The 9,833-nt window shown below is 39.1% G+C and overlaps 3 protein-coding genes across 3 annotated transcripts; all 3 read right to left on the bottom strand.

The window, feature by feature from the left end:
* Positions 1–331: 331 nt before the first annotated feature.
* LOC105180274 (protein NRT1/ PTR FAMILY 4.5-like) lies at positions 332–3,048 on the bottom strand. Its single transcript, XM_020691636.1, has 6 exons — positions 2,774–3,048; positions 2,585–2,681; positions 2,241–2,458; positions 1,712–2,155; positions 1,507–1,634; positions 332–1,399 (listed from the first exon to the last, which is right to left on the bottom strand). The coding sequence occupies exons 1-6, from the start codon at positions 2,864–2,866 to the stop codon at positions 508–510; spliced, it is 1,872 nt and encodes a 623-aa protein (XP_020547295.1). The 5' UTR covers positions 2,867–3,048; the 3' UTR covers positions 332–507.
* A 749-nt stretch (positions 3,049–3,797) lies between these two features.
* LOC105180276 (zinc finger protein CONSTANS-LIKE 13-like) lies at positions 3,798–4,467 on the bottom strand. The gene has a single exon (XM_011103952.2). It carries the CDS (start codon positions 4,457–4,459, stop codon positions 3,800–3,802), a length of 660 nt encoding a protein of 219 aa, XP_011102254.1. The 5' UTR covers positions 4,460–4,467; the 3' UTR covers positions 3,798–3,799.
* Positions 4,468–4,515: 48 nt separating this feature from the next.
* LOC105180273 (MACPF domain-containing protein CAD1-like) lies at positions 4,516–8,906 on the bottom strand. The gene is made up of 5 exons (XM_011103949.2): positions 8,346–8,906; positions 6,873–7,111; positions 6,265–6,460; positions 5,845–6,028; positions 4,516–5,274 (listed from the first exon to the last, which is right to left on the bottom strand). The coding sequence occupies exons 1-5, from the start codon at positions 8,664–8,666 to the stop codon at positions 5,075–5,077; spliced, it is 1,140 nt and encodes a 379-aa protein (XP_011102251.1). The 5' UTR covers positions 8,667–8,906; the 3' UTR covers positions 4,516–5,074.
* Positions 8,907–9,833: the final 927 nt, after the last annotated feature.

The following is a 9,833-nucleotide window of genomic DNA, read 5'->3' on the forward strand; positions in this document are numbered from 1 at the left end:
GGTTGATTTAGGTTTCACATTTTTCTTTTCTGTTCATATTCTATATACAAATTGTAATAAAAGACCCTAAAAGAATTTTACAAGACCACAAATTTAACATGTATGAGCAAGGTTGAGTCAGAATTGGACATGCATGCTTAGTAAAACAGGACATCTTGATGCCTGTAATGCAACAAATGTTTGCCTCTTGATCAACACCGTGAGTTAATTTCTGAATTAAAAAAAGAAAACAAAAGAAGAGGAGGAAATTATTATACCAAGAAGTAACAGTTCAGCTCCATAAACGTCATACCTTAAAAATCAGAAACAAAGCTGTTTTTTTCCTTAAACAATCAAAACGAATTCTAAAATTACAGCAGTATTAACACCTTTTGTCATGGAGTGTACTAATACAGTAATTAATACTACAGTACAGGCAGACTTTCTTTAGGTTTTGTCCAAGAACTCGCTCTGATCTACTTCCCATCTTGAATTTTGCTCAAAACATTACCTCAAAGATAAAGAATGCTATGGCTCTACATTCTGTAGGTCATGCACTCTACTCTCACTTGTAATTTCAGGGCCCTCTTGCCTGTACTTGTACCTCGTTGAAACGAACAGATAGATACAGAAGTTGAGCAGGCTCAATATGGAAAGCAGCCAATAGAAGAGATTCAAATGCCCCCTGTTGATCTTATTTCCAGCCAGCCAGCCTCCGCTCCTGGTAATATCCTTTGTTGCGCTGTTCACTATCTTCACAATAATGGTGCTGAGGAAGTAACCAAGAGCCATTGAGGTCCAAAGGAAACAGCTGGAGATTGACTTAAGATCATTCGGCACTTGGGAATAGAAAAATTCTAGCAGCCCGACATAAGTGAACATGTCAGCTATCCCGAATATGAAGTACTGAAACGAAAGCCAAAACACGCTAATGGGGATTGGTGGCTGCAACAATGGGATTGCATCCAGCATGTTGTGGTCTTTTGCAACCTGTTTTCGCTTATGTTCCACGATTGCTGCCACTGCCATGGACAGACATGAGAGGATGAGCCCGACTCCAACTCGTTGCAGGTGTGTTATGCCGGTTGAGATTGCCTGTGAATTTCGAGCTAATGGAACGAAAACTCTGTCGTATACTGGGACGATGATGACCAGAAACGCGACAGGAATGATGGGGAGAGATGCAGGTGGTATCTTGAAATGCTTGGTGATGCTCGTGTCCATGGTGACGCCCTGCTGGATTGAGAAGGTTTGCAGCTGAGCCAAGCAAAGAGTCATGATTATAGTGCAGCAAAAGATTGGAACCATGTTTAGTAAGATTTTAGCATTTTCCACTTGTGTGATTCTGCAGAGTTTCCATGGACTTGGCCTTGGCGTGTCAGGTGCTAAAGATGTCTGGATGGCTGCTTTGTCCAAGAACCTGGTAAATGAACAATGTTTGTAATTTTCGTACTGATATTTATTCAAACTTACATCCTCATGTAATTCGGTAACTAATTTAATGTAACAAGCTCAGCATCAGGCAACCTGAAAGCACTAGAGTGAGATAGAAATTCGGCTTGGTTTGCAGCTTCCGAGTCTCGGTTAATCTCATAGAGTTCATTAGAGTCCTGGGGCAGTCGAAGCTTTCTGTTGCGGATGGCTGCAACATAAACCTGCTTGCACGAAGAGAAAAGATCCATTTAAGTAAACGTGATTAGTGCAATGAAACTTATGTTTTATTTTTATGTACCTGTAGAATTTCAGTGAGGGCACTACTCCCGTTAATAACATGGTATCTATACTGCTGTAATCCAACAGCAAAGATTACTATCCCAAAGAACATCGCAACGGTGCTAACAGCAAAACCCCAATCCCAACCTTTATGATCCTGGATCCAGACAAAAAAGGTCAAACTAATTGCACCTCCGATGCATACTGCCAGAAGAAGCCAATTAAAGAAACTTGACTTTTGTTTTGTCTCTTCTGGATCCTTATCATCAAACTGATCAGCACCATGAGAGGGCAAAGCAGATTTAACGCCTCCGGAGCCCAGGGCCACCAAGTAGAGAGCCACAAAAAGCAGTGCAGCATTTGCTCCGCCAAGTTGAATACATTTGGAGTTTGGATCATAGATGTTGCAGAGGGGGGGCTTGAGATGACGATAGTGAGCTTGCAATGCTAGCAATCCAAGCCCCTAGACGGACAGAGTCTCTGTAAGTATAAGGAGAAAAAAGAAAAAATCTTTTTATTCGAAAACAAGTAACCTATACGATACTTACTAAAGCCTCGATGCATGTTGCAACAAGAACTGTTTTGAATCTGCCAATGTAAGTGTCTGCTAAGAAGGCCATGAGGATGGTAAGAATGTAGCTAGTGCCCATGTAATTTGTCAATTGGTTCGCTGCATCGGCTATGTTGAAGTGCATCACCTCAGTAAAGTATGTCACTAGATTAACTGCCAAAGCCATCGTTGCCATGTTCTCGAAAGTAAACGCCCCTTCAAGTGCATAAACGAAAACCAGAGTCACAAAATTGTTAGTATTTGTTGCATTTTTGTACCGAGAAGGGCATTCAAGTTACTGATGTGTATTAGCTTTCCAGATTTTACACAGCCATGCATTACCTAAAATGAGTAAAGAAGCACGAGATCCACCATGTTTATCTTTCTGTGCTGTTTTTCCTCTCCAATCCACCTTCCCTTCAATAAGTTCAGCTTTATCCTGCACATACATGATTGCAAGTTAAAAGAGATGTGAATATGAGAAAATGCTTTACGGCGTACATGAAAAATGAAATGAAGAGTCCCGGATACCATTGGTAGCTGGAATTTTAAGCCCCTGTTGCAGAAAATTCGACAATAGCAAGATTGCCAAAAGCTAGAAGTAAAGAAGCTATAAATATGCATGAATAATATGGATTGTGATTACTGATTCTTAATTAGATATCAGGAAACAGTTGATTTTTGTCTGAACTATCTTTGTACAGAGTGCAGGAATTTTGCCGACTTAGATTCTATTTTGACATTGTCAGCAGTGAGCTATGATTACGTAATGCAAACATGAACAACAGGAACAGAACAGTGATATGGCGACATTCATATTCCCCCCCCCCCCCCCCCCCCCCCCCGACCACTTGAAGCTTCTCATCAAATAAACCAAAGGTACAGAAAGAACCATAAAGTACAATCCCAACATCCCCTTTTACTGGAAAACGGGAAAACACAAATCATAATCTTGAGAAAACAAATTTTGCCCAAAAATAGTGCACAAACCTTCGGCAAAGGAGGGACCCCCATAGCCTGAAAACTAAGCCCAGAATCCACAGAATTGTTCGAAACAATCAAATCATCAAGACTCACAACCGCAGGAGTCTCCCAGACCAACAAATCCAGAAAACCCTCATCGTTCCCTCCACCAAAAACCAAACTTTTCTTCCCCAAGTCCTCCAAACCAAGAAAATTCAACAACTCACTCACAGAAGGGCACCCATTAAACCCCTCAATCGGTCTTCGGTCATGAATAGACTTAAAGTTGTTGTGGTTCTCCCAGTCGCAGTTCTGACAAAGCACGGCGGACTCAGAGCAGCAGAAAATTGAAGAAGGCGAAGAATTGCAGGAATCGCAGAGAAGGGAGCGGTTGTGTTTCAGGAAACAGTTTTGTCTGAACTATCTTTGTACAGAGTGCAGGAATTTTGCCGACTTAGATTCTATTTTGACATTGTCAGCAGTGAGCTATGCTATGATAATGCAAACATGAACAACAGGAACAGAACAGTGATATGGCGACATTCATATTCCCCCCCCCCCCCCCCCCCCCCCCCGACCACTTGAAGCTTCTCATCAAATAAACCAAAGGTACAGAAAGAACCATAAAGTACAATCCCAACATCCCCTTTTACTGGAAAACGGGAAAACACAAATCATAATCTTGAGAAAACAAATTTTGCCCAAAAATAGTGCACAAACCTTCGGCAAAGGAGGGACCCCCATAGCCTGAAAACTAAGCCCAGAATCCACAGAATTGTTCGAAACAATCAAATCATCAAGACTCACAACCGCAGGAGTCTCCCAGACCAACAAATCCAGAAAACCCTCATCGTTCCCTCCACCAAAAACCAAACTTTTCTTCCCCAAGTCCTCCAAACCAAGAAAATTCAACAACTCACTCACAGAAGGGCACCCATTAAACCCCTCAATCGGTCTTCGGTCATGAATAGACTTAAAGTTGTTGTGGTTCTCCCAGTCGCAGTTCTGACAAAGCACGGCGGACTCAGAGCAGCAGAAAATTGAAGAAGGCGAAGAATTGCAGGAATCGCAGAGAAGGGAGCGGTTGTGTTTCTTGAAGAGTGGGTTAGTGGAGTGTACTTCCCTATCGCAGTTGAAACAAAGTCTTGCGGAGTCAGCCCGGCAGTAAAGCAGGGCTTTCGATTCGTTGCAGAAATCGCAGAGGCGACCACCTCGATCGCCAAAGTCGTAATTTTCTTGGTCGGCTACACTCATGGCGTTGGATACTTCCAATCACCAATTACAGTTGATGGTTTCAGATCACCAGTCAAGTAACCCAACCAGCCTAAGCTTTCATATTCGAATAAAGAACTCATTCCTTGTATAAAACAGCACAACTAGGGGATAATAATTAATACATGAGCTCCAAATCTTCTAAGTAAATAGTTGCTTGCGTTACATTAAAACAACCAAGCAACATGTATGCATGTATTTCAATTACAACCGGATGCAGATGAGATGCATGCATCCATACTCACAAGATTACCAATCTGAACTTACAAATACACTCTGTAAATCAATCAGGGTGCTGAATAGAAATCCCAGCTCTGTTGCTCTACAGTTAGTTTTCGGAATTAATTAAATAAGAAAGGCTTCAGTTTCTGAACTACACAGTAACAGGGGTGCTTCTTGCCAGTTCTGAACTTAAGGTACATACTGCAACTATGTTGCCATCAGCTCACTAGATGAGAAAAACAGTTGCCAGGCACATATCATAGAGTGGCATATACAGAAAAGAGACACCCTTTTTATGATTAATTGATTCATTTATTTCTCATTTAAGCAGGAAAGAGGATTTCCAAAGGACTGATACTGGATTTAAGGAAAAATTTACACATCAAATAAACCGAATATAGCATTTCCAAAATAATATACCTGATCCGGGCTTATATAAAGCTTGGCACCCATTAAGCTGAACTGCAGAGACGGGCAAACGGGCTCTTTCCTTTGCAGGTTGTTCTGCTCTGGAGCCCAAACCCGAGAAATTTGGAAATCTAAGAAATACTGAAGATCCTCAATAGGTGGCTTGTCTGAACAAAGTGGAATGACGTGATACAAGATTAGAAAAAGCATCTTTCTTAATGAAACCATCAAGGATCAAGACATAACTGTTTTCAGTATTGAGCATCATTGCATATGGCTGGAAAATTGCATTATTACTTGCTGACCTGCACTAATATGAAATCAACAAGTCCACCACTTATGCAGCACAAATAATTTAGATTTAGGATTTGCAAAGATGAGGCATAAGCTACCGGTGTCTCTTAACCGGTGAAACAAATACAAATTTACTTTCCATAAATGCGCGTCAAACATGTCTTTCACAGAGTCCTCAAAGCATGCAACTATTTCTATATGTTGAAACTACTTGTGCGAAGCCAAAATTAAGCAAAGATGTGAAGGTAAAAAGACAAGACAAAATATGCCAAACAATAGAAGATAATGGTATAATGATTCAAACGACCAAAACTCATATGATCCATAACAATGTATTCTTCAGCCTCAAAATATATTGTTAGGAATATCTACGAAAACACAGAAATGGATTCAAATCTTAACTAGAGAAAATAACAATAACAATAGATAGAACACGTTCTTACACTCCAAGTACAACTCAATAGCACGAGTTAAGTGTTTTATTCCAGGCACCCCTTCAAGCAAAGAAACGATAGGCGTAAATGTCATGTTGATCACGTCAGGTGCTCCTTCCACAGTCCTGGCCCACCTGGCATAGCTCTGTTCAAGGTCATCTCCCCCTCTCCTTCTGAAAATGACGGTAACATCCTGCAGATAAATTAACCCCATTTACTTCACCATGTTCATCATCTATACTAGAGGTTGCAAGGAAATTCGACATGTGCTCCCAACAAAACTATCCCAGAGCAAGTGTAACATTATAAGGAAAAAACCAATTTTCAGTAGGATTTCTTAAAAGAAATAAATGCTTTAATAAGCCAAATTCCAGTAAGATTAGTTCAAACTAAGCCAAAATTACTCATAAGGAACACTGCTTCCCTAACCTTGTCCTTGTACTTTAAGGCACCAGCACTTGTATTGCCCTTCGAATCTGAGAACCTCTGCTCTCCAATGTCTTTCACATAGTTTTCAATATCTGATACTGATAAAGGTGATGATTGGTGTTGTCGAATATAGACTATATCCCTTCCACCAATTGTAGCAGAGGTGACAATATGGGTCCCATAGTTTTCAATAAAGCTGAGATAGAAACATTCATGTTAGATACTAAAAGATAATGTAGTCAAACTTCTCCAAGTTTATAGTTAATCACACCATTATCTAATGAAAAATATTCTTCAAGATTCTCAATGCATGAAATGCTTAGAAACATGGTTGGTGCATGAATGATAAATGCCAAAAGAAGTGGAGTTCTGACAAAAGACTTGATCGATATTAGCAGTGAAGCTTTTCAGTCCGTCATCCTTCACAAGCACCCAAACAAGCATACTTTTCAATAGCCTATATGATTAGTCAGTTTTAAAACTAAAAGACCACAAGATTAGTAATTGTAAGAACATGAATATTAAAGGAACTTATTTCATGTATTATCCAAGCCAAACATTACAGACCAGTGAAAATAAGAAGATAGTACTTTGAGAAAATGTTTCACCTTGCCAAGGACGCAGGATCCCAAGAATATGGAACAGCGCGTTTTATTTCATCACGTAAAACTAAATTGTGTTTTGCAAGTTTAACGCTAAATAGTGGGATGACGTATCCAACCATGGCAAGTGATTTTGTGGCAGCTGCATCAAGTTGCCAAGATCCGCTGAAATTAAACATAGAATTAAAGCTTCCAAGTGGTATATGACCAGGCACACTTGACTTTTCATTGAAGTATTTTGCCATCTGTAAGTCCAAGTACCAAAATGAATCATTAGATCTTATAAGCCACAACTGAGACATTCAGGCAAGCATATTTAAATTTTATATCCTATAAAGAATGGACTGCAACCACTCCATCTCAGTAGACAAAGATGGTCATCAGTATTGGTTATACATCTAATGGAAAACAAAATGTCCTTCCCCAAGTGTACGTATCACCTCTAGAAGTAAAAATATTGGTTAAAAAATAAGGATGCTCGTACTGATGCATACAAAAGTTTCAAATTACATATATTGGAAGGACTGTAACTTTCACTTTGCACTCTTGAAGGTTACATGCTGACCACCTATTTTTAGTTTGATACAAATGAAACATGCAAGTAAAATCAAAAGGAAGAAATCACGATTGTATATCACAATACATACACAGATATGATAGTCAAAGTTACAACCATTCTCATAAACCTAATCTAATTAGAATCAATTTCCAATACATCTGAAAGACTTTAGTGGGCATAAGAATCAATATCTTAAAGTAGGGTGAAAGTAAAGAGAAAAATTTGTGACAAGATGAAGAATACATGCATCCCATCCTTCACTTGTCAATTATTTACCATGGTTCCCAGTCTCTAGGGGAATAAAAGATTTAGCTTTAGATGGCCAATATTGCACAGATAACAACGTTAATACAGTTTCCTTCTTGCCTGAGAAACGTGCAAGAAGCCCTCCCCAAACGAAATTCAAGGGTGAAATCTTTAGGATGCCATGAAAATTGAGGCAGTATATTCTTATCAACCATTTGAACGGAGTATTTACTTTATACTTATCAACTATCTAACCAAGATTCATATATATAGCATCACTATATTATGAACATTATACTCTCACCAACCATTTGAAACAGGATCCACATATCAATTCTGTCTCAGATTGAACATCCAGAATATCAAAAGCACACATCACAACAAGGAAATTGCACATTCCAGATGAGCCCCTTAATCCAGTCAGTATCAAGGAGTACGAAATCATCCAGTCAACTGGCGCGGCACCAATCAAGAGAGAACCCCTAATTCAAGAACTTTATGAAACTCGTATATTTGTTAACTGTCAAACTCCACCAAAGGATACCATAACCAACCAAGACGAATTCAGCATCATAACCAGAAAAGAATAACCATAACAGATAAAAGACACATCCCGTAAAACAAGTTCAAAGAGAAGGGATGAAAATAACTGAAGGCTCAAGATAAAAACTGACCTCATGAAAGCTCCAAACAGGGGTCTTCTCGTTAGAACTCTGGCCTCTGGAGCATTCAATGTCAACAGACACATCCGGGATCACACAAGATTCAGAGATTTCAAGATTTCTCGTTTGCTCTTCATCAATATGCACCAAACGAGACCCTGGGGCACCCTTACAGTACAACAGCCTGATATCGGAAGTGACGTCAAAGCCACGACCAAGTGCTTGGAGTGAGTTGCAGAGCGTGGTGATTAGTGCATTTTCTGGAACAGTTAAGCCTCCGGTGCTACTTAGGTTCTTATTCGGAGATGACGCCATGGAATGATACAGATTCATAAATGGTTCTTCATCAGCACTGTATCATACAATCAAAAAAAAAAAGAAACCGAGAATTTTTGGGGGTTTTCTTGATGAGTTTCTTTCTTGGGAGGCCTGAGAAGATGGGGGATGGCGGTGTTGGTGAGTCAAAGGTTGGACTTTGGACATAACAAATAACAATGCTCTTGTTGTTGGCTTTGGTTTGGTTGTTTGAATCAAAGGGCGGACGTTTGACTCTGACTGTAATAATGCAAAAAACGCGTTGTCCTCTTCTATGGATAATCTTGATATTTATTGACGACACCTTCTCTCTCTCTCTCTCTCTCCTGTCTGAGGCGACTTCTCATCTTTCAACATTATATTCTGCTAATTATAATCAGTTTTCCAGGTTGCTTTGGAGGAACAAAACTGCTGCTTTATTACTAAAAATGCATTGCATAGTTCAACTATTAAATATATTCATTCTGTCATTAATATCATAATCTCAAATATTACAACATACAAAATTATTTTAGACTATTGGTAATTTTTGTAAGAAAAGTTGAATATGATCAAAGCGAAATTCGATACGTACCCTACAACAGGATCATAGGATGGTCATTGTTATTGCAAGAACTCAATGAATATTACAGTTCACCTCCCATAATATCCAATTGTATATACAACTTTTGATGTAAGAATATTTACGACCAACCATCGAATAATTTTCAGAATATTATGGACTTGTTATATGCCGATAGTATTTTTGTTAGAAGTTTTTTGAAATAGTGAGGCGTTATCCTTGCGAGAGGACAAAAACAATCATTCGTCGAACACTTATCTGATTAATTCAACAAATCTTATAAATAAAAAGTTAGCACTAACCACAATCATCAGCAGAAGAAGAAGTTCCATGTTTTAACCAAACTCTAGAAGTTTTATCTGTCTTTAAGCAAAGTAGCCAATTCCTTGCTCTTGGAACATCCAGAAATTCCATATTATTAGATACTATGAACTCATTTTGGCAACTACAAAACTTTGCAACAGTAAGTACTAGTTTTCATTACTTTTCCATAGTGAACACAGCCATATTGTTCATGAAGAAGCATGAGAACAAAGTCTAATGGATTCTCCTTTTTTATTGTAGACGAAAAGCTATGCACAGGGTGTGTGCTTGATGCAATCACTTTGTTTGGTCCTCAAGTG

This window comes from Sesamum indicum, unplaced genomic scaffold, assembly GCF_000512975.1.
Source record: "Sesamum indicum cultivar Zhongzhi No. 13 unplaced genomic scaffold, S_indicum_v1.0 scaffold00498, whole genome shotgun sequence".
NCBI lineage: Eukaryota > Viridiplantae > Streptophyta > Magnoliopsida > Lamiales > Pedaliaceae > Sesamum > Sesamum indicum.

Excerpts from the sequence above, each read along its gene's own strand:
- LOC105180274 (XM_020691636.1), bottom strand. The coding sequence starts at position 2,866 with ATGCATATTTATAGCTTCTTTACTTCTAGCTTTTGGCAATCTTGCTAT. Across the intron at positions 2,459-2,584 it reads TGCTTCTTTACTCATTTTAG|GGGCGTTTACTTTCGAGAAC; the intron begins GTAATGCATGGC and ends ATGCACTTGAAG. Across the intron at positions 2,156-2,240 it reads CAACATGCATCGAGGCTTTA|GGGCTTGGATTGCTAGCATT; the intron begins GTAAGTATCGTA and ends CTGTCCGTCTAG.
- LOC105180276 (XM_011103952.2), bottom strand. The coding sequence starts at position 4,459 with ATGAGTGTAGCCGACCAAGAAAATTACGACTTTGGCGATCGAGGTGGT.
- LOC105180273 (XM_011103949.2), bottom strand. The coding sequence starts at position 8,666 with ATGAATCTGTATCATTCCATGGCGTCATCTCCGAATAAGAACCTAAGT. Across the intron at positions 7,112-8,345 it reads CTGTTTGGAGCTTTCATGAG|ATGGCAAAATACTTCAATGA; the intron begins GTCAGTTTTTAT and ends TTGGACTTACAG. Across the intron at positions 5,275-5,844 it reads TATTGAGTTGTACTTGGAGT|ACAAGCCACCTATTGAGGAT; the intron begins GTAAGAACGTGT and ends CACTTTGTTCAG.